The sequence below is a fragment of the Melanerpes formicivorus genome, unplaced genomic scaffold (genome assembly GCF_026170545.1).
Source record: "Melanerpes formicivorus ecotype bairdi unplaced genomic scaffold, bMelFor1.0.p_v2 SCAF_21, whole genome shotgun sequence".
Lineage (NCBI taxonomy): Eukaryota > Metazoa > Chordata > Aves > Piciformes > Picidae > Melanerpes > Melanerpes formicivorus.
In genome coordinates, this window is record NW_027142373.1 from 4,415,985 (window position 1) to 4,440,796 (window position 24,812).

A 24,812-nucleotide genomic window follows, 5' to 3' on the forward strand; every position below is an offset into this window, starting at 1 on the left:
AACCAGGTTTAGTAGCAAATTCCACTTGTAATTACAAATAATATTTTGTATTAAAAGAAAAAGCATGGCAGAGCTCTGGGAACATTCACTGAGTGACCCAAGTCCTGCAGAAGGATTTAATCTGTTGTTCTCAAAATACCTTTTGGGATCCCTCCCTTGGACTCTGCAATAGCCCATGCTGAGGTTAGTAAGAAATTAATAATTCACATTTGTTGGTTTGAAAGTCCCAAGCAAAGCTAACTCTTGAGTGGTTTAGATGTCCATATTAGTGCTTGTTAAGGAGGAGAGGCATCAGAGAGTGTACAACCTAAACTGACCTGATCTGGACTACAGAGAAGAAGGATTTTTGGTGTTATCTTACAAATGAGATGCTGGTGGTAGAGCCTTGACTTTGTCCAAGGTTTGTGGTGAAGGTGGAGATTAACTCCAGACTGCCAGGCTCCAGATCCGTGCGTCACTCTGTGCATCAGCCCTTCTGCAAGAGCCATTTCAGGGTCCAAACAATACAAAACTGCATGGGCTGTGTGGGTGGAGTGATTCTGGAAGTGAGATTGTCCAGTGTTAAAGCCACTTGTGACAACTGCACTTGCAGTGCTGTCAGACTCTCTTGAGAAAGCTGGGCCAGGTCAGTTCTCTACCTCCTTGTTGAGTCTGCTGAGAAGTTTCCAAGCCATGGCAAATAAAGGGAGAACACTTGACATGGTCAGCATTTCCTTTGTGCTTACAGCAGAAAGACTGCTTGTGTTGAAGGCTGTGACCATGTGTAACTGAGAGCACTGAGGACATAAATCAGGCAAAAAAAATTCCAAGAAGCTGAAAGCTCAGTCTAAGCTAAAAATGAAAATCTAAACCTTAGGGTAAAGTGAAGGTTTGTGTTAGTTCAAGGACTTCTTGCTAGGTGAGTCTTGAATTGCTCTTTTCTCCAGCATGCACTGTTGCAGTAGAGTTGGCTGTGATAATCTAGACCACTATTGAATAGCTGTCAGTGAGACCCACACAAGGAAAGATTTTCTTGTATTTTTAACTTTAATGTGGCTGAAAGTGAATTTTTGTAGCTCACAGGGCCTGTGAAAGGAGGTCAGCATTTCACTGTTGAGGCTGCCGCTGACTCACATCTTAGAAGACATCTGGTCAGAAGGTGTGTTACTATTTGGGATGGCTTGATGGCCACAGACATGCCAAATTCTCTCAGTCACTGAAGACCTTCAGAGGTGTGACTGTCACAGAGTTCTCCAGAGGGATCTTAAATCCATCTAATTGCATTTGTGGGCAGACATTGCCATGATAAACCATTTGGCATGGTGAAATAAAGGCTTTCAAGGGACCATCTTGATGTTAAATACCTGGAATAATTTTTCATGGATCTCTTTATTTATCACTGAACTTTAGTCTGTAATAACACTACTAACTCTGCGGTGTCTTCTATTAGCAGGGAATTACAGGGCACCAACGTTTCCACCTTAGCATTGTAAAGCAGCCACTCAGATTTACCAGACAAATAGCATTTATCTTGCTCAGAATTCCCCATGTGCTGTTTGATCAGCAGAGGAAGTCATGTCTTCCAAAAGGATAGGTAAAAATGAACTCTGCAGGGCTTTGATGGGTTTGCTTTCTCTTTTCCATGGGGTCCAAGCTCTGAGGCACCTGATTTTCCAAATCCTGTCTACTGGAGAAAAGAGGTTTTAACCCCAAACTTTTCAACTGTCGCTCATGCTCTCTCTCCATTCCATCCCATGGCTCTCTTTAAAAGGCTGTATTGACACATAAATGTTAGCCAAAATAGGCTGACTTCCCTGTTGAGGTTAGATAGTTATTGGTCACAACCAAAAATCTGATTTTTAAAAGTCCTCTCTCCTTTTCAAAATCAGCTCTCTTTTTCTGTTGCCACAGAAATGATTCTGTTCTCTGAAGCCCAGCACCTTCTCTTCAGAGTTACAGGTTTCAGATGTTTGGCCCGTCAGGCAATCCGAGTGGCTGAGCATCTGTAAGTACTTTAGAATATCTTTGACATGCTTTGTGAGACAAAGAATTGAGTCATCTTTTTTTTCTTCTTTTTTTTTTTTTATTTCCCTCCCCCTTTTCCTTCAGCAAGCTTTGCACTCTGGCATTTCTCTTGACTTTTCATGTCTCAACACATTATAGAACTCACCATGGCCAACAGCAAAATCACACTTACAAGTTATATAAAAGACCAGAACTCCAGTGCTTGCCTAGTCCTCTGAACTGCAGTCCAGTTTTATCCAGCAGCTTTCAAAGTTTGTGCTTTTACTTTTTCCTACATTCTCATTGTTGCCCTTGCTGTTTTGCTTTCCTTCCAGAAGGCACTTTGCTGCATGAAGGGCTTTCTAGTCCTTTTTAGCCCTAGAAGAGATGCTACCTGCTATCAACCAGTCTCTAAATGATGGAGTTAAAGATTCCATAAATGCATGACAAAATATAGAGTCCTAGATACTGAAGCTATCAGTTTCTTTCAATGTGCACTGCACTCATTTTGCTCTGGTAATGTGGCAAAGGGGGATTTAAAACAAGCCATAACACTCACTGACAGGAAGAGTAACACTGAGTGGGGTCCTTGGCAATGAGAAAGATCCAGAGAAAACACTCCTACTAGTAAGTGTGGAGTAATAGCGACATAAGCCCCCCCAGCTAATAAAAAAGGGCAGAGAATGTTTGTAACTGTGATATCAGGAAAAGGAAAATTAGCTTTCTAAAGGCTGCTGTGATGGTTCCAGTTCACTGTTGTATTTCAAAGGCGTTTTGCCCTCCAAAGAGCACAGGGACTTTTATGTGGAGGAGAAAAGTGGTGCTTAGAGAGACAGAGCTGGGGGATACCCAGAAGTTACAAGGCAAACTGCCCAGGAGGAAGAGCCTGTGCTCAAAAGTCTGGGGCTTTACTGGATAGAGAAGAGAAAAGAAAAAAGATAAAGATAAAAACAAGTGTCTAATGTCCTCCAAACAGGGCATCTGTAAAGCAGTCTGTGCGTAGGGCTGTGTAGACTTTCCAAGGGCTGCTCTTTGTTCCAGTTCCAGTGAGTTCCTGGAATGCAGCCTCCTTCCCTGCTCCTGGAACAGCCTTGACTGCAGGGCTTCTCCAGCTTGTAGGTGGAAACACAATCAGCGTGAACTATATATTCACCCAACAAAAAGATTGCTGGAGAAAATGGCATCTTCAAAGCACACCTTCCTGACTCCACAAACATTTATTACTCTGTAGAAAATATGTTTAAAGCCTGGCACAGTAACACAAGTTGCAAGGCTTGGCAAATAAAGATTTGGGGATGTGGACTTGGTCTACTTATCACCATGTATTTCCCTTAGATATCTCTCTCCTGGTGTGGCTCAGTTCAGGAACAAGCTGAAACAGCAGCAGATTGCAGTGGCTGATGCCAGCATGCCAAGGTCACTGCCAGGATCTGTGCAAACATCTTCTGCAGAGCTCTGTCTTCTCATATAGGAGGCTTTAGGTTTTGTGCTAATCGTGGTGCTGCTTGCTCCAGGGCTATCAGCAGGAGGAGAGAGTGGCTGAGGATTTCAGCTTTCTGCTATCAAATGCTCTTGCCAGAACGAGTGTTGACTTTAGAAATCTTTGGATTCCATTTGGAATTTTCAGCTGGCTCTCCAGCTTTACATGTAACTGGAACTCAAGCAGATCAAATATCAGAGTGTTTGCTAAAAAATGACTGGCTAACACTTTTGAATGGCAGATCAGAGTGAAATAAAAATATCTTTGTTAAACTTGCCATTTCCAGAATAGCTGGACTTCTCTTAGGTGTAACAAGAGAAACCTGGTGAATCCAATACCACTCCAGGGTAACTATTTATCAATACTTAAAGGCAGGGTAGCAGTAGATCAAGTGGTCAGTAGCACTCTTTTTGGAAGGCATTGCCTTTATTTTCTGTAACTAGAGTTGTTGTTGTTGTTGGTTTGTTTTTTTCCCATGCAAAATGAGAATACTGTTGTTCCCTCAGCATTAGAAGTTTAGTTACAAAGAGCTACTAAAGGAAAGCAGCCAAGGCTGCCATATTTCTGCCACTTTCTTGCATCAGTGGAGTTGAGAATAAAGGAACTTTCCAAGTTACAGTTCTGTACTTGAAAAGGAAAAAAAGTATGCGGCGACTTTTATCTGTGTGTTCAGTAGATCAGATGGCAAACTCACCCAGACAGCCTAGCAGGGGAGCAGCTTCTGCTTTGCTCAGTAAGCCCCGAGTGGTGTGAAGCAGCACCAAGTAAAACATCAAAAGCTACAAATATGCATTGAGTGTAAAGTTTGGGGTTTTCAAAACATCTGCCTAATTAGCACAGCTTGTCTATGTGCAAGCTCTAGCTCCAACTTTCTCATAGTTTCATGCTCAGCAGAAGTGGCTTTTTCATCTCACAAATTGAAGAGGTTAAACCTACAAATGCTGTCATCAAATTTGATCCTTTGGGTTCTCGGTAGAAGCCTATCCTGCTTCCTCCTAGCATCAATCACCCTATTGTGACCAGCTAGAAAAAGTGAGCTGTAGCTGTTAGCCAGATTTGTTCTAGAAGAACAAGATCATTTTAATTGACTGCTATTATCAGCCAGTTCTTGTGGTTTGACATGGATTCAAAATGAAGCAGTTCATCTCCTTCAAGAATGTGTGGGCACCGCTATAATAACCTCAGTGCATTTTCAGATGGCTCCATCCTAAGGGAAATTGTTTGACTTGCCCTTCAGTGGAAGTTTTGTGTACTATTGGCAGACAAAATAGCATTAGAGACCAGAAACAGGAAAAAAATTCAATTCCTATATACTTTGCTCCTTTTCTCACTGGAATTTGTATTGTAAACATTTTCAGTTAGGTCCAGGACACCTCCTTGCCTTGCAGTTCAAGGAAACTGCCTCTGTGTGTTGATGTAGTACTTGTGAGTGTAAGAAGGTGAAAAACTAGGTTGGTTTTGTTGAAAATAGGCATTATTCTTTGATCCTTCTGCAGTTTATGGGCATACTTCATTTTGCATTGGAGTCTGGGTTACCTTCCTGAGGAGTTTCTTGCTGATTCATGCATCGTCTCCATTGTGTTAATTCTTGTAATTGATGAACAGGATTTGATATAGGAAATATTTCAGTTGTTGACCCTTGAAAACATGCATGAAGAAGACTGAGGACTTGAGGCTGGAGCTTCTAGGGCATCACAGAATGGTAGGGGTTGGAAGGGACCTCTGGAGATCTAGTCCAACTCCCACTGCTAACACAGGTTTCCCTAGATCAGGTTGTACAGGAATGCATCTAGGTGGGCTTTGCAGGTCTCCAGAGAAGGAAACTCCACAACATCTCTGGGCAGCCTGCTCCAGTGCTTCAGCACCCTCACAAGAAAGAAGCTGAAGTATTTAAGTCTTAAAGTCTTCTGTGCAGGCATCAATAGTTCTGCATCTTTGGCCTTTTCAGAAAGCCTGAGGTCCTCCGGCAAGGAAGCTGTTTTATAGAGCAAACAGAGTTCACCTGTTTTTTCTTCAGGTCTGTGGGATTTATTCTTAGGAAACTGCAGTAAGTGTTGCATACAGGATAAAATTTAGGACCCTGAATGAACTTCTTGGCAACACTCCTTTCAAAGCTGCCAGCTAGCAGAGGACTGCAAGAGCAGTAAAGCAGAGATTAGTCAAGCACAACAAAAACCTTACTCCTCTGACACCACCACTTTTTAACTTCTTCTGTTACTAAAACTGTCTCTGCTTATTTTTAGTTCAGGCTTTCACAGCACTGAAGTCAACAACTTCAATTAAGTCAATATGTTAATGGTTATGAAACCAGATCCGTCAGTGCTGATGCGTGTTCATGTGCAAATCCAATCCCTGACACAACACCAGCAGTTATCTGCAGCAGTGGTGAACAGATCTGCTGAAATTGCCTTCACCAGCTTGGCCAGTCACCAGGAGACCCAAAATTTGTATTTCTAACGTTGAATACATCTCCTGCATTTGGCACCTCCACAGAAATATATCCTCAGTGAAAACCCCAGGTTGCCAATTAGGAAGAATTCATTAAGATCTGCTGAAGTTCAAAGGAAAAAAGGCCAGTTCCTTGCAGGTCAGGGCAGCTTTTTTAATGGCTGCTGCTTTGCCTCCAGCAGCAACTCATCTCCAGAACCTGTTTATTTTCCTGCCAGGACTGTTGGCAGGTGAATAGAGTGGCATCAGATCACCTCAAGAGTATTTTTACGCTGGAAACCTATGCTCTGAATATGCCATTTTCCTGGCCCACCATGGCATGAGATCATGGGTTTCAAACCTGTCTGTGTTGGCCTTAGAAGACAAAACATGCAATGAACTGTTCACTTCCCTCTTTGGAATTGCTGTGAAGTCACAGCTCAGTTTTCACACTGGGGTTTGCTCTATCACAGTCTGGGCCATCGCAGAGGAGTAACCTTGGTGTGTGGGGAGGAAGGAGAGCATTGCTCGCTCGTGTCCTCAAAACAAATCAGATCATTTGTGAAACAAAAAGGAATGAATGCAAATTCTTCTAGAACCAGATCAAGAGAAAACAAACCAGTCCCTTTTCCTGGGAACTAATTAGTTAGGACATGTCAGCACCAAAGCTTCATGCAGATCTGCTGTGGTTTAGGAAAGCACAGCAGCATCTGTACTCTTGCCAAATGGGCTGCAGTGCTAGTTCAGAATTCATCTTAGCTCCTGACAGGCACTGTCTCAGGAGTGCAGCATTTCAGTCTCAGTGGAAGGTTGTGCTAGCTCTCTGCATTGCAACTGCTGAGAAGGTGTTAAACCAAGATGATCAGAGGGCTGGAGCACCTCACTACAGGGACGGGCTGAGAGAGTTGGGGCTGTTCAGCCTGGAGATAAAAAAGGCTCCAGGAAGACTTTAGAGCAGCCTTCTAGTACCTGAGAGGGGTGTACAAGAAAGCCAGAAAGGGGCTCTTTCGAGTGGTACCATGATCTGGCCTGTCCTTTTTATTCCTGTTGCCTGCATGACAACCTTCTCTCCCAGCATCTGCCCTTCCACCACCAGGATCCAATGTGGAGGAGGCAGGGGAAGAGGATGTGTGTTTTCCGGGTGGCAGGATGCCTGCAGGGAAGTGTCCCATCCCTTCACCCATGCCAGGAGCCCTGGGTGCTGCTCGCTTCCAAGTTTTGTGATGTAAGAGAGGGTGAAAGTACAAACAAGAGAAAACTAAACATGAAAAGGGAGTTTGTTTGCTTACTGAGAAGCTTGGGAGTGGCAGAATAAAACTGTTTAGCTAAAAATCCAGGCTCACAAGTGTTCAATACCTGCCGGAACACCTGCACAGCTGGACCAAGACAGAACTCTACAGGCAGCTGGAAAGAGAACTCAGATGTTAGTTGTCTCTCTCTCTGGCTTTAGAGGAAAGCATTGCTCTTCTTGAGATGGCTACATGCAAATTCCTCACGTTTTTATTCCTAATATTAATATCCTTCACATCAGTTTTGCACTTGGAATTCAGCAAAGTAAAACAGCACTGCTAACATTTGAACTGCCTTAAGTATTTAGATCATAGAATCATAGAACAGTAGGCATTGGAAGGGATCTGTAGAGATCATCTAGTCCAACCTAGAACAGATGTTGCTTTCTCCTTTCTGCTGTCCTCCTCCAGTTCTCCCCTCTGAATCCCATGGAAATGTGCATTTGCAATCAGGTTTGGCATTGCTTGGACTCCTTTGCTAGTACCTGTCTCTACTAACCCAGCCTTCATGGTGGATGTGAAGCAGGCTTATGTCCCTCCTCCTTCACTAAGCTGCTTTTTTTGCAGAACCTGCCTCTGCAGAGGATGAGCTTATATGTGCTGCCTTATCAGATCCTGAACCTAGATCAAGACTGATGCAACTTGAACAATACTGGAGTTCTTAGTTCTTTCACGGTGCACCAGGTATTGTTTACCCTGCAGTTTATGTCTCATTTGTGATAAGGAAAAGGCTTTGGAGTGTGCAGAAGGCAGCTGGAAAGCTTTGCTCTTTGCGCTGCACAGGTCTAGCGAGAGACCTTAGTATGTAGCCACAGAAATGAGAAACTGGTGGTGCTTCAGAACTTGATCTGGTTTCTGTTATTTTTAATGCTTTTGCATTTTAAAAATGTCATCCATATAAGAATATTTGGAACTACTTATATATTTAAAAAAAAAAGAGAGAGAGAGCAAATGAAAAGAGCCTGCCTTGCTTTTAGATGTGCCAAACAGGTTTGGCAGTTGTTCACTTAGCATTGATCAAGTGTTCCTCAGCCAGTCAATCTCTTGTAGCATTTTCTACCTGTGCAGAAATGTTCTTGCCAAGAATTTCTGAAACTGGAAGACACCAGCTGGCTTCTTTTTCTTGTTCAGAGCATTTTGGATGATGATTAAAATGTCTTGTGGCTGTTGAGATTTGACACTTGCCATTCACAAGGCTGAAAGTCTGTGGAAGTGCATTGAGCAGAGATCTTATGGAATGGAGGGAACTGGGATTGTTTTAGTCTTCAGAAGAGGAGGCTGAGGGTGAGACCTCACTGCCTTCTACAACTACTCTAAGGAGGCTGGAAAGAGTTGGGGATTGGTCTCTTTGCACATGCAACAAGTGACAGGACAAGAGGAAACAGCCTCAAGTTGTGCCAGGCTGGGTATTAGGAAAAATTTCTTCCCAGAAAGGGTTGTCAGGCATTGGAACAGGCTGCCCAGGGATGTGGTGGAGTCACCATCCCTGGAAATACTTAAAAGATTTGTGGATGTGATGCTGAGGGACATGGTTTAGTGGTAGTAGCTTAGCAGTAGTTGTGCACTCCAGGCAGGCAGTTGAACTTGATCTCAAAGGTCTCTTCCAACCTCAGCAGTTCCATGGTTCTGTGATTCTATGTTTTGAATGACAAGCTAGCAGAAATGTTTAAGTAGGTTGTGGAGCCTGATACTGTTCCTTGCTGTGTCTGCCTATCTAAAATATTCTGTACTCGTATTCTAGAGCTTCAAATGGAGGGAAAAACTTCTGAAGAAGCGGAAATAGATCTTACCCATGACTAATTTTTTGAGAAAAATATGAACTTAAAGGATTTTAGAAACGTTTGGCAACATTGGCATCATGACAGCCAGTCTCTCTGTCATAACGTCATATGATTAGCTAGATCAGAAGCATTCTGGGATGTTCTGATCAGTTCTGTTAATGCCTCTTTTAGAAAGTATAAAGCCAGAGCTCTATAAAATAGATACTTGAAAAACAGTTTTGGTTTTCCTCAGGCTAGTGAGATTAGAGTTTTGTAATCTGTTTGACCAGCTGCAGAGGACGTTCTTTTTCATTTCTTTTTTTTTCTTTTTTCTTTTTAAGTAAATGAGCTTCATCTCAACATGATTTAAAAAAATAAAAGAAAAAGAAAATCAAGCTTCAAAACTGCTCAGTTTTCTCACATACTTTTAAACAGGAGCAATTGCATTATCATGCCTTGTCGCAAATGTAATTGGGGTGGGGGTTATTAAAGACTTGGAGCAGAAGAATTTCCAACTTTCCAAGCTTGCATCCTTCCCTGTCAAGAACCATCCTGTTTTTTGGCTTGCAGACATAGTTTTAGGAGGTATTACTTTGCAGCCTCTCACATCTGACGTGTGGAGTGCACAGGCACTGTTGAGTCAAGCTCGCTCTTGTTCGGTTCAAATAGCAGCGGTTTGCCTCGCGAGGTAATGTTGTTGATTAAGGTTACTTTGAAAGGTATAAAGACATTATTAGATTGCTTTTCTCTGTGTGTTATTTCATGTAACGGGAGGAATTCCAGCAGTATCAGGCCACCTGCTAGTTCACTGCACAAAATAAATAGTGTTCCTTTTGTTCTTACTGGGAATCAGCTTAGCCTATTGATTAGAAATATCAGAGCCTTTCCTATTCACTTTTCAAAAGAGCACAGCAGACTAAGATGCTTTCTAAAGCCTGCTAGAAATGTTTATATTTTCAAGTCTTCATGCATCTGTGACAAGGAATGCATTTTAAGGAGACACGTGAAGAGCACTAGGGGTCTACTGGAACCTCTGGTCCATCTCCAGGTGTAAAGTTTCCGAACACCCACTTAATGTGGCAGCTTGGTGATAAACTTGGTTGGGAATGAAGGCCTGGGCAGTGAGAGGATTGCCCTGCTCAGGGAGTGATTGATAAATATGCTTTATCATGAGTCAGGCATTCTCTAAATCATTGCAGGGAATTCTTCTCAAGCAGAGCTGTTGGTAAGAATACAGCAAGCAGCAGCCCCAGATGTTGGACTCATTCATTTGCATGCAGCAAGTTTTTCCTCGCACAGCATTGCCATCAAGGCGACGTTTTAGACATTCTTATGACACAGCTTCAAAAATTCAAGAAGTTGTCTGGAAATGTTGAAGCTGACATCAGGTCCTCACAGGAAACCCGCTCTGAGAGTGGCAGAATCCTTGCCCTTCCCTTTGATTGCAAAGTGTTTAATAAAAAGCAAATTAGGAACTGAAAATTGTATCATGGATCAATCAGGCACAGCAGTTCTGCCTGTTGGCTGTTATCCCTCAGACATTAACCTGCTTGGGAGTGGTTTACTTTTGTGGAACAGTCTCAAAATCAGCCTGAAAGGCTGACTTAAAAAAAGAAATACCTGATGTATTTTGTGTGTGCTCTGAGGCTGATAACAAACTCTGCAGTTCAAGTTTTAATAACTAAGGGGGAGCTAAGAAGCTTCAAAAGCTTCCTGATAAATGTTTTTGACAATGCGTCAGCTGAACATTAGGCAGAATCTTGGTAAATCCTCTCATAAGTGGTTTAAAATGGAGTTTTGAACTTTTCCTTCCTAAGTGTGTGCTTAAGATGTCATGGTATCTTTGGGTTTAAAAGATTCATTTTATCTGGTGCATGTGAACCATTGGTGTTTCTGTCTACACCCCTGAGAGTGAAAGCTGGGGTGGGGGGGAAGTTCAGCAGTTTTCTCCTTACAGCAACATCTGCCCCTGCTCTTGACCATGAAACTCCTGGAGGCTGCAGAGAGAGAAGGACAAGCCAGTTTTAAAGCATGCTAGCAAAACACTCCAGGTAAACATCAGAGTAAATCTTGCAAGCTGACAAGTCCAAATGACCTCATTGTGACAACCCTGCAATGTCCTGGTAACGGACAAAGCAACTCTGGCACATGGCAACTGCTTGTTGGCTTTTGTGGTTCCTGGAGAAAAGCACATGAAAGCCACTTTATTACTGCTCTTTGAACCTTGTCTCCCCTCCCTCCTATCACCTGAGCAGCTCAAAACAAAGTGAAAACAATTCCTTCCTTGGCTCCCCCTGAAGAAAATGGCAACTTTATAATTTATATTGCTGTTTGCTTTGAATTTTTATCTTTGCTCTACCTTGTGACATCCTTTGCGTTTCAAAAGAGCGAAGTTGATTGTGCCCTGACTCAGCAAAATCATAGAATCAATAAGGTTGGAAAAGACCTCAAAGATCATCAAGTCCAACCTGTCACCCAACACCTCATGACTACTAAACCGTGGCACCAAATGCTTGATTTTAAGGCTAGGAATAGTTCTGCTGGTGCTATCAAGATATTTTAGAGGTATGGCTAAAGGCTTTGCAGGAGAATAGTCCTAAAACTTTGGTCAGCTCATCTAGATGTTCACAGAAAATGCTGAAAGCATGCCAGTTTTTTATTTTTGCCTTCTAATACCTGAAGGGAACGTACAGGAAGGCTGGAGGGGGACTTTCTACAAAAGTGTCCACTGATAGAATCATAGAATCAACCAGGTTGGAAAAGACCTCAAAGATCATCAAGTCCAACCTGTCACCCAACACCTCATGACTACTAAACCATGGCTTCAAGTGCCACTTCCAGTCCCTTTTTGAACACTTCCACGGATGGTGACTCCACCACCTCCCTGGGCAGCACATTCTCTCTCTGTGAAGAAAGGACAAGGGGAAATGGATTTCAATTGAAGGAGAATAGGTTTAGGGTGGATCTTAGGAAGAAATTCTTCACTATGAGGGTGGCAAGACCCTCATAGTGAATGGATTGTCCAGAGAGGTTGTGGGTGCCACCTCCCTGGAGATGTTCAGGTTGGATGGGGCCCTGAATAACCTGGTCTAGTTGAGAGGCATCCCTGCCCGTGTCAAGGAGGTTGAGTTAGATGACCTCTAAGGTCTCTTCCAGCCTGGGCTGTTCTATGATTCTGTGATTTGCAGGAACAAAGAAGATAAAAATACTGTTGGTGACAATGGTGAAAAGTAATGAGGTCAGTGGAAGGAAAGTGCAAAATATTGCTTTAGGTGTTTTAATTTCTGTTCCTGAGGAACAATAAAGCATAAATTTTCTATACAGTCATAATAGTAATTGCGATGTTACCTTTAGGGTGGAAGAATAATTTGTGTTATTAAACACCACAATTATTTCCAGTACAAAATAACAGAGAGACTTTCTTTTCTGTTGCAGTAATGCTGGGCCCTGTGTATAGGTTGTGGAAAACTTTGTTTGCAAACCCAAAGCTATTGTTTTAACAAAAACCACAGAAATTTTGCCTTTCATATTGAATCAGTAGCATAATGAGCAGTGGAGCAATAGTTCAACATCAAAGGAGACTTCTTGGATATATAGCGTGTTGCAACAACAGCAAAAAAGTTCCCACCAGAAAGGAATTTTGCCATATGTGAAGGGCAAACATATGTGTTGGGTTAAAACCATAAGATTTCCTTTGCTTTACACCAAAAACAGGAGAGAAGTACAGAGGTTTTCAAACATTTGTGTGCTGGAATGCTGCCCAGAGAGCGTGTGGTGTCCGAGGTTTGGAGCAGTGGCAGTGGCCAAAAGCTCTGTGAAAGCTCAGAAAGAGCACTGAGGATGCACCAACAGCTTTTAGCTCAAGCATCAGTATTTCACTTTTTAAAAATACACTTGTTTTGCTGTGACTCATGGCATGACACTGGTGATCTTCAGAGAATCATCAGAGATGCATGATAGATCTTCAGATACGTGATAGGTCTTCAGAGATACATGATAGATCTTCAGAGGTACATGATAGATCTTTACAGGTACACAATAGGTCTTCAGAGGTAGATGATAGGTGTTCAAGAGCCCTATTTTCCCAATTTGTTGTAAACCCAGACAAATTTACTTATGTCCACAAAATATTTTAGCAAAAATAATGCTTGCTTTAAAAATCATGATGTCCATTTGGATGGGATACCTGGTTTGCTTTCTTTGAACAAGAGCTGCATTTCACTCTGTAAGCTGTGAGATTCGTAGATTCATAGAATGTTTTGGGCTGGAAGGGACCTTAAAGATCATCTAGTTACAACCCCCCTGCCACTCAAGACTGAGTGTTTTCTGTGACCTATTTTTAAAGCACCTCATGTATGTTTCTAGAAGCAAATTTGCTTTGATTTTTGTTACCATTTGCATGGATTTTCTTTCGAGTTGCAGAGCTGGGTTTTCTTCTCCTGAACAGGGAGTGAAAACACATCAATGGATGTAATTTGAATTTAGAAGGCACTTAAAGAGGGGCCTGTATTGTTGGCACATGTTTTGAGGATATAAAGTGGAAGCCTTCTTCTGTGGGCATTAGTAAAGAGATAATTAAAACTACAGTAGGTAATTATGGTAGCTTTTATTACTGCATCTTTCATTAACTAATTATATTAATTTGGTAACGTTTGAGAAGCTCTTTGATGATGAGAAGTGCTAACTATTACTACCTTTAGTTGTAGTATTACTGTGTGCTGGTCATAAATACTGAGGTCTTTTCTTGATACAGATGCACATGCATGTGTGTGGAGTTGCTGGTATAACTCCTGACAATTACAGATGTATATCCAAAACCCCTTCTGCCATTACCTGACATCGTCTGATCAGGATGAGCAATGACTTTCCTGCTGATACATTTTTGTTTCAAAGTGAAAATACTTTGGTATTTAACATTTGTTAGAAGGTTTTGCCTTTCCTTCTAACTGTCACTTATTTATTCAACCCTCAGTACCAGAGAAATAAATCATCCTGATCCCAGACTTGTCAATGATGTGATGAGAGCAGGCATCAAGTTCTGTCTGCTCAAGAACACACCAAAATTGGAAGTTATTTCAGGTTGAAGAAGCAATGCACCACCCCTTTGTAAATATGGTATCTTCACATCAGTAATCACTACCAACTTGTCATGATTTCAGTTTATATAATGCTTCCAGAAGTTGATTTTCTTTCAGGGAATCCAACATTTCTTTTTTTACAATATCCTGTGGTTAAAGGATAATCAAATCAGTTTTCATATATTAAAGACTAAATCCTTCCTAGATTCCCATTTCATACTTGTTCCTGTGATTCTTAGAACTCTTTCTCTTACCAGCTTTTAGTTGATTTAGATTAAGCCCTGTAACTAATGCCAAAAAAATTTATTCCTGCCTTGAAAAGGGATTTTGTAATGCTGGCACCGTACCTTTTTGTCTCTCTATGGCTCCCTGTCAGAACTATGTGCTTTACAAGTTGTTGGTTTGTTGTTGTTTTTTTTTAAAGCAATCCCTCCTTTGCAGGCTGAGGCTGGCACCCAGAGCCAGGCTGAGCTCCTCCAGTCTCATGCAGCATCCCAGCATCTCTGCAAGCCGTGCAGAACAAGCTCTGCACTCGCTCCACATCTTGACTCTGAGCTGCTCCAGTTACCATGAGTTGGGTTTGAAATTGACTTCATTCAATATTTTGCTGGTGATAATCAAACTACACCAGAATAATGGAGGGGTGGAGGGAAAGAGCTGGGGGTGGGGCAGAGAACCTACCCAGAAATCAGCCAGTACCCCAATACTTTGGGTATCGCAGTGAGGGACTCATCCACCTTCAGGTCCCAAAATCTGACCGTAATATTTCAGTAGTATATTCCCAGGGGTATATTTTCCATCCTTCTTGTGTCTCTCAGTGTTGTACGCAGCCAAAACCTTCACGATATGATTTTATTTTAGGATCCTTTCCATTTTTTGCAAATCAATCAAATGAATGTTCCTTTTATACAGCTGTAATTCACCCACATTGTTGCAGGAGAGCTTATTATCTCATTTACATTTTTAAGTGCTTTTCAAAGTGTAGGATATCTGGGCTGGAAAGCAAAACATTTCATTTCTTTGTTCTCAGGCCAACACAAAGCACTTCCAAGGTCAGGTATGGTGTAGACTTTCAACAGCAAACATGTTTACATGGCATTTGAAAGCTGGTTTAACTGAAAAAAAAAAAGATACTGTCCTTATACCAGTGATGTAAGGCAGCTTAGCAAAGCTAGGGACAGGGATTCATTCTGTACCTGGAAAAACTTAACTAAATAAGATAGGCTTCATTTTCCATTCAAGGGGAAAAAAGCCAACTCTGATAGTTAAAAATTGACCCCTTTTCTATTATTTTTTTTTATCCCCTTTGCTTCATCTCAGCAGTTATTAAACAGAAGTTCTCTTACTTTTGGGACAATGTGTACTTTGAAGCTGCAGCATTTCCAACCAAAAAAACCCCACCATTGTTTGATTTCACAAAAGAGATGTTCCATGGTGTACCTGGGGGAAGTCATCTGCTGCTTTTAAGAGTCTTCTCCATGACCAAAGCTTCTCTGTTAGATGCAGAAAAAAGATTTGAGGGTGCTGGGTAGCTTCAGAAGCAGCTATCAGCATTCAGGCTCTGGCCACTGCGTGTGAAGCTTTTTGACAATAGAGAGAATTTTCAGTGTGATCTTCAAAAGGGTGCATTATTCATGACAGCCATCCTGAATCCTCCTCGAAAATTAAAATCATGGGTAACAAACTTGCTTACTTCTAATTACTATTTGCAGAGCTAATGGGATGCAGGAATCTACAGCAGCCATGAGATTTTTGATGTTACTTTTCTTTATGGCGTGGCTTTGATCAAATACTGATCATTTGGGCTTGCTCTTTTTTGTGTCCTTGTGCTGGTAAGAAAGCTGCAATACTCAAATGAGCATTAATTACTTGTGGAACAGTCTTTATACACAGAACTAAATTCTACAAAGTGATGGGCTGGAGAGCTGGTAGGCAGCACAGCAATGGGCCAAAAAATGGTCAAGTTAGAGGTATTCATGCTTGATCTAAGGAGGCTTTTCCCCTTCATCTTGAGTCTTTTTTTCTGCCATCCCAATACAAAGTGTACCAACAGCCAGTTATGATGTGGTTGGAAAATTGGAGGAAGATGAAATTGGGAGCAGCCCTGCAGAAAGGGCCTTGGGCGTGCTGGTGGATGAGAAGCTGGACAGGAGCCAGGAGTGTGCACTTGCAGCCCAGAAGGCCAATGGCAGCCTGAGCTGCATCATAAGAAGTGTGGCCAGCAGGTTGAGAGAAGTGATTCTGCCACTTTACTCTGCTCTGGTGAGACCTCACCTGGAGTACTGTGTACAGCTCTAAGGTCCCCCAACACAAGACATGGACCTGCTGGAGGTGGAGAGCCACCAAGATGATCAGAGGGCTGGAGCACCTCTGCTGTGAAGGCAGGCTGAAATAATTGGGTTGTTCAGCCTGGAGAAGTCTCAGGGAAATCCTATAGCTGCATTTCAGTAGCTGAAGGGGACCTTCAGGAAGGCTGGGAAGGGAAGCAAAATGTACTTCTGTATTGTAAATGAGTGAAAGTGGAGAAGGAAGCAGCAGTGTACCAGCTCTTTCCTTTGCCATCATGTGATTGCTGTCTTCACCAGGAACTATTTCAGATCCTGTTTTATATTCAGTACTTGCAGATTGGTGTCATGGAGTGTGACAGAAATCTGAGAGAGATAGGTACATATATACATACCAATTGATACCTATGCATGCTATCTCTTGACCATCTTCAAAGTCCTGTGAAAGTTGCTTTGGAGCACTAGGAAGGAGTCCAGATAGGACAACTGACGTGTAGTGAGGTTTCCTCCCGCCTCATTTTTCACTATACCAAGCTCTTTGCACTGGAGCTGATCCTGTGGAAGCAGCAAAGAAAAATAGGACATGCCTCAGAGTTTATCCAAAACATGCTCTGTGAGTGTAGCTGAGAGTCATCCTGTACTGGTTACTCTGGACACTCAGAGCGATGGCAGAGACTTTCGTCATTAATGGGGTCTGTGGTGATACTCCTGCTACGTGAAGCAGCTCCTTCTTGCATATCTGCATTGCGTGCCCTGATCATTTTGAGTTTTTAAATCCAAGTATGCTTGTTTATGTTTTAGCTTACAAAATGAAATGCACAAAAAGAAAATAATAATAATATAATAATAAAAAAGCCTGCAATTCACACAGAGGTTTCATCCTATTAATGCAAATTCCTGGTACTGCAGGACTTGTTGACTATTGAAGACTGGTTATATATTCAAAGCCTGGATTTCAACATTTCTCAGAAGCAGTGATAGCATAAAAGTCCCTGGGCAGATTTGAAGTTCATGCTTGGGTCTGGTTAAAATTTTTGGCATCAGAACATGTAATAGTCTTATAGCTAGAAGTCTTTAAAGTTAATGCCTGGCATCACTTCAAACCAATGTGCAAGATCTATCATAAGTAGTCCTCTTATCTTATCTCAATAGCAATTTTATCCTGTAAATGATTTGAGAGTGCAGTATTTCAGTGCTGTGGAAAAGAGCAGGGTTGTTGGCTTTTTTTTCCTGTTAAATCTTTGCACTGTGAGTACGTTTAGTGATCCTGGGTTACACAGGGGTGTTCTACGTGGAGGAAGCAAACATTGCCCTTATCACGTGCTCTGCAGAGCACACCAAGAGTCCATGGACTTGCTGGGCTCTCCTTTCTAGAGCTCCCTGCAGAAGGTCTCTCTGCCTCCCAGCTCTTTTTAAAAGCAGCACTGGAATCACAGGGTTACTGAGGCTGCAATAGACCTCTGAGATCATCAAGTCCAGCCTATTAGCTAACACCACCACACTGATTAGACCAGTGCCACATCCATTCTTTCCTTAAACACCTCCACGGGCAGTCCATTCCAGTCCATTCCTCACTGTCCGTGAGGAAGTGCTTCCTAACATCCAACATAAGCCTCCTCTGGTGCAGCTTCAGGTCATGCCCTCTCATCTTGTCACAAGTTGCCTGAGAGAAGCAACCTTTGGTGTCATTGCTCTCTACAGCTACCTGAAGGGAGGTAGGAGCGAGGAGGGGGCAACTGCAACAGGACCAGAGGAAATGGTTTCAAGCTGCACCAAGGGAGGTTCAGGCTGGATGCTAGGAAATATTTCTTCACAGAGAGGATTATCAAACATTGGAACAGGCTGCCCAGGACAGTGGTGGAATCACCATCCCTGAAGGTGTTTAAGCAGCATGTGGACATGGTGCTTAGGGACATGGCTTAGGATTGACCCTAAACTGGGTCAAAGGTTGGACCGGATGATTTTTGAGGTCTCTTCCAACTGGATGTTTTCTGTGATTCTGTGATTTCTAGCAAATCTGCAGCCCAAGTCCCTCCCCAGGTCCAGTCCTGACTCCACACCACACTTTTCAGCCAATGGGTAGCAGTGCCCTGATTTCCTGGCATAAAAAAGATAACTCCAAATATTCCCTTGGCTGCTGCCACAGACACCTCTGTGCCTGGTGTCAATCTCACATCACATTGTGTGCACTTTGCTTCAAGCCAGCACTTGCAGTTAACAATGCCTTCATTCAAGCTGACAACATAAGTAAGCTTTTAGTAAACGTGTAAGTAAGTGGTAAGTTGTGTATTCAAACATCCAACAATGAGGAGGAAACTTTTAGAAGAAGCAACTGTGAGACTCGGTATTGTTTGTTTGCTGTGTATCTGTTGGAACTAACATAGACTATCAGGTCCTTGGGGCATGACTGTTCTTTTGTTCAGCATGTAACAACAACAACAACAAAAAAGATCAAGGCTCTGGAGGGGCTGCTGGAATCAAAATAAATATCTAAGAAGAACAAATAGAGAATATATAGAATAAGGGGAATAAATACATCAGAACAACAGCCATGACAAAATAAATTTGCTGATGCATTTTATGAGCTTGGTTTAGAAGTGATTCTGAGCTAAATAAAGACTGGAGAGTTGTGGTGAAGTGACATGATCATAATATTCCTTTTATTTATTGCCATTTAGACTTCATTTGTAGATCATATGCTAGACTTCGCTACAGGGAGGGAAGGGAGCCCCTCATCTCGGCCAGCATCCTGTCTCAGGAATATGGAATACATTTTCACTGCAAATTCCAGACATGGTTTTCCAGAGAGAGGATTATTCCTCTGGCTTAAAGGAAAAGTTATTGGCACGCTGCAAAAGTGTTCTTAGGAAGCACAGGTTGTACAAATGGGATGGTATCAAAAACCTGAGACATTTGCAATTGCAACAACTGCTTTTGCAATTGCAGCATTTCCATTTCCCTTGCAGCCTTTGAAGATATTTATTATATTTGTAGTATGCATAAGATAGAACCATGAAAATTTAACTTCTGTTCAGTCTATGGTTCTGCCTGTGCAGAGTAACTTTGCAAGAGAATCACAGAATTGTTTCAGTTGGAAAAGACCTCGAAGATCACCAAATCCAACAGTCAAGAATAGTCAAACTGGGTCTGTCATGTCTCAGCAGCTATCCTGTATGGCTGGCAGCCCCTCTAGCTGAAGAGCTGTACTGATGCTGTGTTGTTAGCTTGATCAGCTCATGGAAACGCTTTACCCAGAAGTTTTTCTGCCATCCCACATTTCTTACCTGTGTTTTGCATCCCTTGGTATTGTTTCAGGCCTTACAAGATGAAGTGGAAAGTTACCGCGTGCAGTTGCGGGTTGCAGAGAAGAAGCTGCAGTGCAGGGAGCTGGAGTTCCATGATCAGGTACTGGCTGCTGTGTCCCCCCCACCATCCTCTTCCCTTGGGCAAGGAGGGTTGATGTTTAAAAAGAATATCTTGCTTCAAAGCAAAAGCACATATTTTCCTGCAAAATTCTCAGCTAGCTTTCTTCTCTGTTTTCTTGGTAATAAAAGAGAATTAAACTGTCTGAACCCTACAGGCAAATACTTATCTCGTGCTCTCTATTTCAAGTTGGTATTTCAACTATTCTAGCTGTTAAATGATGCATTTATTCTGAACTGCTTTGCTAGAGCTTTCTGAGACTATTCTAACCTGTTGTTTAATGGTTTGTAGGAAGAGAATTCTAATTGGACAATAAGTGAGCTAAAAATAATCTTTATTCCTGATCTCTGCATTCATTGTCCTGGCATGTTGTCTGTAAACAGTTCCATATGATTCCTAGTGCTAAAATCATTCTGGACAATTGAGTGAAATCAGAGATTTAATGTGCTTCAAGCAAAATAGTGTGTAGAGTTTACAGACTTAATGTTGAAACAGAAAGTCAATGATCTGCATTCAAACTAGATTAAATTGAAGTATTCAGGAAAATGCACAGCTGGTGGGTAGCTGAGTCACATGGATTTACAGATTCCTAATGCAAATCAGCTTTTGCAGCATTTAACAAATGTACTCAGTGCTGAGTAAACAGTGTCCATAACACGTGTCCTGTGTCAGGTATTTCTAAACCTATACCTGCAGGAATGGTTAAGTTTGGGTGGTTGTAAAAGAAAAATTATCATGGATCTTAAATATTCTTTCTCCTGCTGTCATCCTTCTTGCACACAGGTGTTTATGTTCATGTATTTCCTCTTAGCAGAGTCAGTTATTAGCTGTCCTGTTCCCTTCCCCCTCTGCCTCCCCAACATCTGGAGATGTTGGGCCAGGTTCACCCTTAGCTGCAGTCCTTGCAGCATTGCAGGAGTTTGGTGTAATGCATGAGCTGGCCCTGCAAGTATTGCATTTGGGCTTCAAAGAGTCTCCTGGAAAAGAAGAAGGAAAATCAGGTCTTTGGTGCATGGCTGTCCCTCCCAGAGAACAGCACTGGCCTGCACATCATCAGAGGAATCCTCCAAGTCTCTTCTTATCCATAGTTTTTTCTTTAATCTTTGCTACTGCTGTTTTGCTTTTATTCTGATCTATTTTGAGACAGGATCCAAAAGAACAAATGAAAAATGACTTGTGAAATACAGAAGTAGAAGGCTAGACATGCACATTCATAGGATGGTCCTCCCTTTCTGCCTTCAGGGCTTTCTCTTACACAGGCACTTGGTCCAAACCAACCTACAGGCTGCCCAGGGAGGTGGCGGAATCAGCATCCCTGGAGGTGGTCAAAAAAAGTGTGGACACAGCACTTCAGAACATGGTTTAATGGCCATGGTGATGTCAGGTTAACAGTTTGGCTCATTGATCTTAGAGGTCTTTTCCAACTGAAGCAGTTCTCAGAGTCTGTGGTTCTACAGGACTATTCCAACCACACACAATTAACGAAGGACTAGCTCAGCTGGTAACATCCTGCTTTCCCCAGTATAAATGGAACAGAAATGTTGTTCAAGTGACACTGCAGCATTGAACCATCCAGCTTAGAGCTTTTCCTGCAAGGTCCTAATATGTAGCAGACTCATCCCCAAGTTCCTCAACAGTCTTGTCTCTGCCATTCAGCCGTTGGGACTCTCTGAAGAAGCTGGAGCCACTGAGGGTGTTTTTGTTTAGGTGGCTTTGGTCTGTTTTGCAGACAAACATTATGGAAGCTGTTAGTGTGACTCGTTACTGCATTAGTTCTGCTTATCTCTCCAGAAGAAAAATGCAAAAATGACAGCTCTGACATATTTCCAGTTAGTATGGCTTGGCCAGGCTACCTGTAAACATGTTCCTCAAGTATTAACAGTAGCTAAGGACTCATCAGCACATCAGGGAGTTGAAATATTTAAGGCAGTAATGTAGAACTTGTTTTCTGCTTTACCAAATGCTGTCTGAGTCAGAATTGCATAAAACACCCAAATTTGTGCTGGCACTGTTACAAAGGCCACTCTTCTGAGCTTTTACATGTCTAGAAATGAGGAGGAGAGAGGGTTAAACAGCTTCTGCTTTTCATTAAAAGGAAAAATCTTCTGTTTTGATTCTATAACAACAACAAACAAATGAATGAGACATGAAAAAAAAAAAAACCCACAACATTTTGTTGTGCTTTTAATTAAAAATACAAAGCTGTTTCTCGTTATGGCTTGTTGGGTGGTATCTTGGTGCTCCATGTTTGGCTTTTTTTCAGTGCAATGTCCTTATAACTCTTGGGTCTCTCTGAGTGACTGACAGAGCCTTCAAGCTTAGCTCTTTGTTACAATAACCCTCTGGTGATCACACAGAGTTAACCTTTCTGTATTGTAATTATCCAGAGAGACAGAGACAAGCTGTCCTATAAATAAGGTGGGGGGGGATATGCTAGAAGGACACTGGTGGCAAGCCCTGAGCTGTCTCGTAGTAAGCATGGTGCTGCAGTTGGAGAGAAGCTGTTGTTTTGAAGGAATTATTCCATTCCAGTACTTCATGCTCTTGTATGAACTTGTGGTTGCTCCTGTTCACTTTCTCCATTCTCTACCCCGTGAGTAGATGCAATCATCTTGTATCTGTGTTATTTCAGCAGTGGTGCAGTATGGCAGTGTTCTCTGAGGGATGTGTAAAGGTAAAGCAGTCTGGGAGGCTTCCTAGGCCTGGGGCTGTTCAGCCTGGAGAAGAGAAGGCTCCAAGGACACCTAATAGCATCCTTCCAGTATCTGAAGGGGGTTACAAGAAGGCTGCAGATGGACTGTTTCCAGAGGCCTGCAGTGACAGGATGAGGGACAATGGTTTGAAATTGGAGGAGATTTAGAGTGGATGTTAGGAACAAGTTCTGCACTATGAGGGTGGTGGAACACTGCCCAGGGAGGTAGTTGGGGCCCCATCTATGGAGATTTTCAAGGTCAGACTTGATGAGGCTCTGAGCAACCTGATCTAGTGGAGGATGTCCCCTGCTTACAACAAGGGATTTGGACTGGATGACTTTTGAAGTTCCTTTCAATCCAAATCATTCTATGAATATGTGTTTTCAAACTTTTTCCTTGCAAAGCAATGCTGAAGTTTCTTATATCTCAGTACCGTGGAACTCTGAGAACCAGCTTTCCATCATCTAATCCCATTTAGGTTGTGTTCCTGTATTGTGTACTCCTGTAGTGCATCACTTAGTTGTCTCTGATATGTGCCGAGACATAATGTAAGAGATGTCTGAGAGAAAGATCTTTCATTCTCCTAAAAGCATTTCTCTTTCTTGAGTCATTTGGCTTTGTGCAGTTGTCAGTCATAGTTTAAAAATCTAAATTGTTCCTGTAACAGACCTTGCATCCTGTGAATGTGTCATTAAAACTGACACACATCACTGAGAGCTGAGCTCTCTGCTTTCATCAGTCTGGGAATTTAGGCATGTGCTACAAATTTTGCTGACTTGGGGCCTGGATCAAAATTAATGGTGATGATCCTCTTGCTTTATTACCTAGGTTTCTTTAGAAGACCTCATTTCATTTCAAATTCCTTTTGTAAGGCACACATTAAAAGCTCCAAGAATCTCTCTTCTAAGGTTTACACACAAGAGTTTGTTCAGAACAACAACAAAAATAACTGTTCTTTTAATTCCATGTTGTAATGTCTCTAACTATAGGGGTAGATTGAGTATAGTGTAAAATTTTTGACTGGGGATAACAGAGGGGAAATGTTCCTCATGATCTCAAACAGCAGCACTGTAAATACTCAAGCTATCAAAATACTCCAAGCAGTCAAATCGCAAATAGAGCCTTAAAGGAGAGAGATCCTCTGAAGACAGAAAATCAATTATGTTCAATTCATGAATGTTACTGAGGAAATGAAGGAGAAGAGCAGTGTAGATTTCCAGCCCTTTAATTTCTTATTTTCTCAAATAGATTATAAAAAAAAGAAAAGGGGGGGGGGGAGAAAGGAGTTATCTGAATAAGGATGTTGTAGAAGTATTTGGAAGGAAATAGAACAGCTTAGTTTGTTAAGTGGATTTCACTCATGTTCAAATGCAAGCAGGAGTGATAATTGTAAAAGAGCTGTGATTCAAAAGCGTTCAGCAAGTTTTCAGCTCTAATGTTTATTATTCTGACAAGCTCCATTTTTCATGACTGCTGGATATTTACCACTCTCAGCCCAACTTGCTGTTTCCATGCCAACTAAATATATTTGTTCTCAGGCGAGCGCTGTGATGCATCCCTCTGAAATCTCAGCTGCTCTGTAGCACAGACAATTTCTAACATTTGCCACACCTTCCCCTTGATGGGAACAGTGCAAGTGCCTGCAGATTGCTGGAGCTGTGAGCAAAGAATCAGTAAGACACAGATGAGCAACCTATGCCTATAGCCAGGGTATGGGCCCAAATAGTTCTTAAAGCAACAATGACTGGAAGACTTGCTTCCAGAATTTTCCCCCAGAGACCCATTTCTGCTCCCACACAAATGGGAACCTTCGTCTAGATTGGAATGCTCCTAAACCACAGGAGTGGCTCCCAGAGAGCAGCCCTTGTCCTGTCACTGCCTGTGGACCAGTCACCCCTCAGGCAGGCAGCGCTGGCACCAGGGCTCAGCAGCTTCTGGGCTGGTGGGAAAGAGAATGAGGATCTGAAAGAAGTTCCTGCTGTGACTTTCAAGAGCAGAGACACCAAATATTGTCACATTAAAACAGTTCCTGTGGTTTCTGTGCATGACCAGCACGGAACGGAGAGGCTGCATCTGAGGAACCCTGGGTTTTCTGCAGTCCTGCAAGGATGAGGAGGGTCCTTCTGTCCATCTGCTGCTCTGCCCACACCCCAAGCACTGGGGTCAGGAGGGTACTGTGTGCTTCAGGTGGTTTCTTCCCCTAAAGCATTTCTCAAATGCATGTAATGAAAAGTGTTGGAGACAGCCTGAGAGCTGTCACCTGGCAATCTGCTGATTCAATGTCTGCAGGCAGCGCAGCAGCAGATTTCTCTTCTACCTAACAGTGAACAAATTCCAGGTTTAAAACATTCTTATTGAACAGAAGATGTTGGAGAGCCACATCCAAGTGCTGAA

General features: G+C 42.3%; 1 protein-coding gene across 5 annotated transcripts in view; it reads left to right on the forward strand.

Annotated features, from left to right (window-relative positions):
• Positions 1-24,812, forward strand: part of CEP112 (centrosomal protein 112) — a 167,518-nt gene that overhangs the window by 129,949 nt on the left and 12,757 nt on the right. For 4 of the 5 annotated variants that reach the window (XM_068151137.1, XM_068151138.1, XM_068151140.1 and 1 more), the window contains one exon: positions 19,618-19,707. In XM_068151137.1, coding sequence (XP_068007238.1) covers positions 19,618-19,707 — 90 coding nt within the window. Of the gene's footprint in view, positions 1-19,617; positions 19,708-24,812 lie in introns of those variants that run through there. The other variant, XM_068151142.1, reaches the window with a different exon arrangement.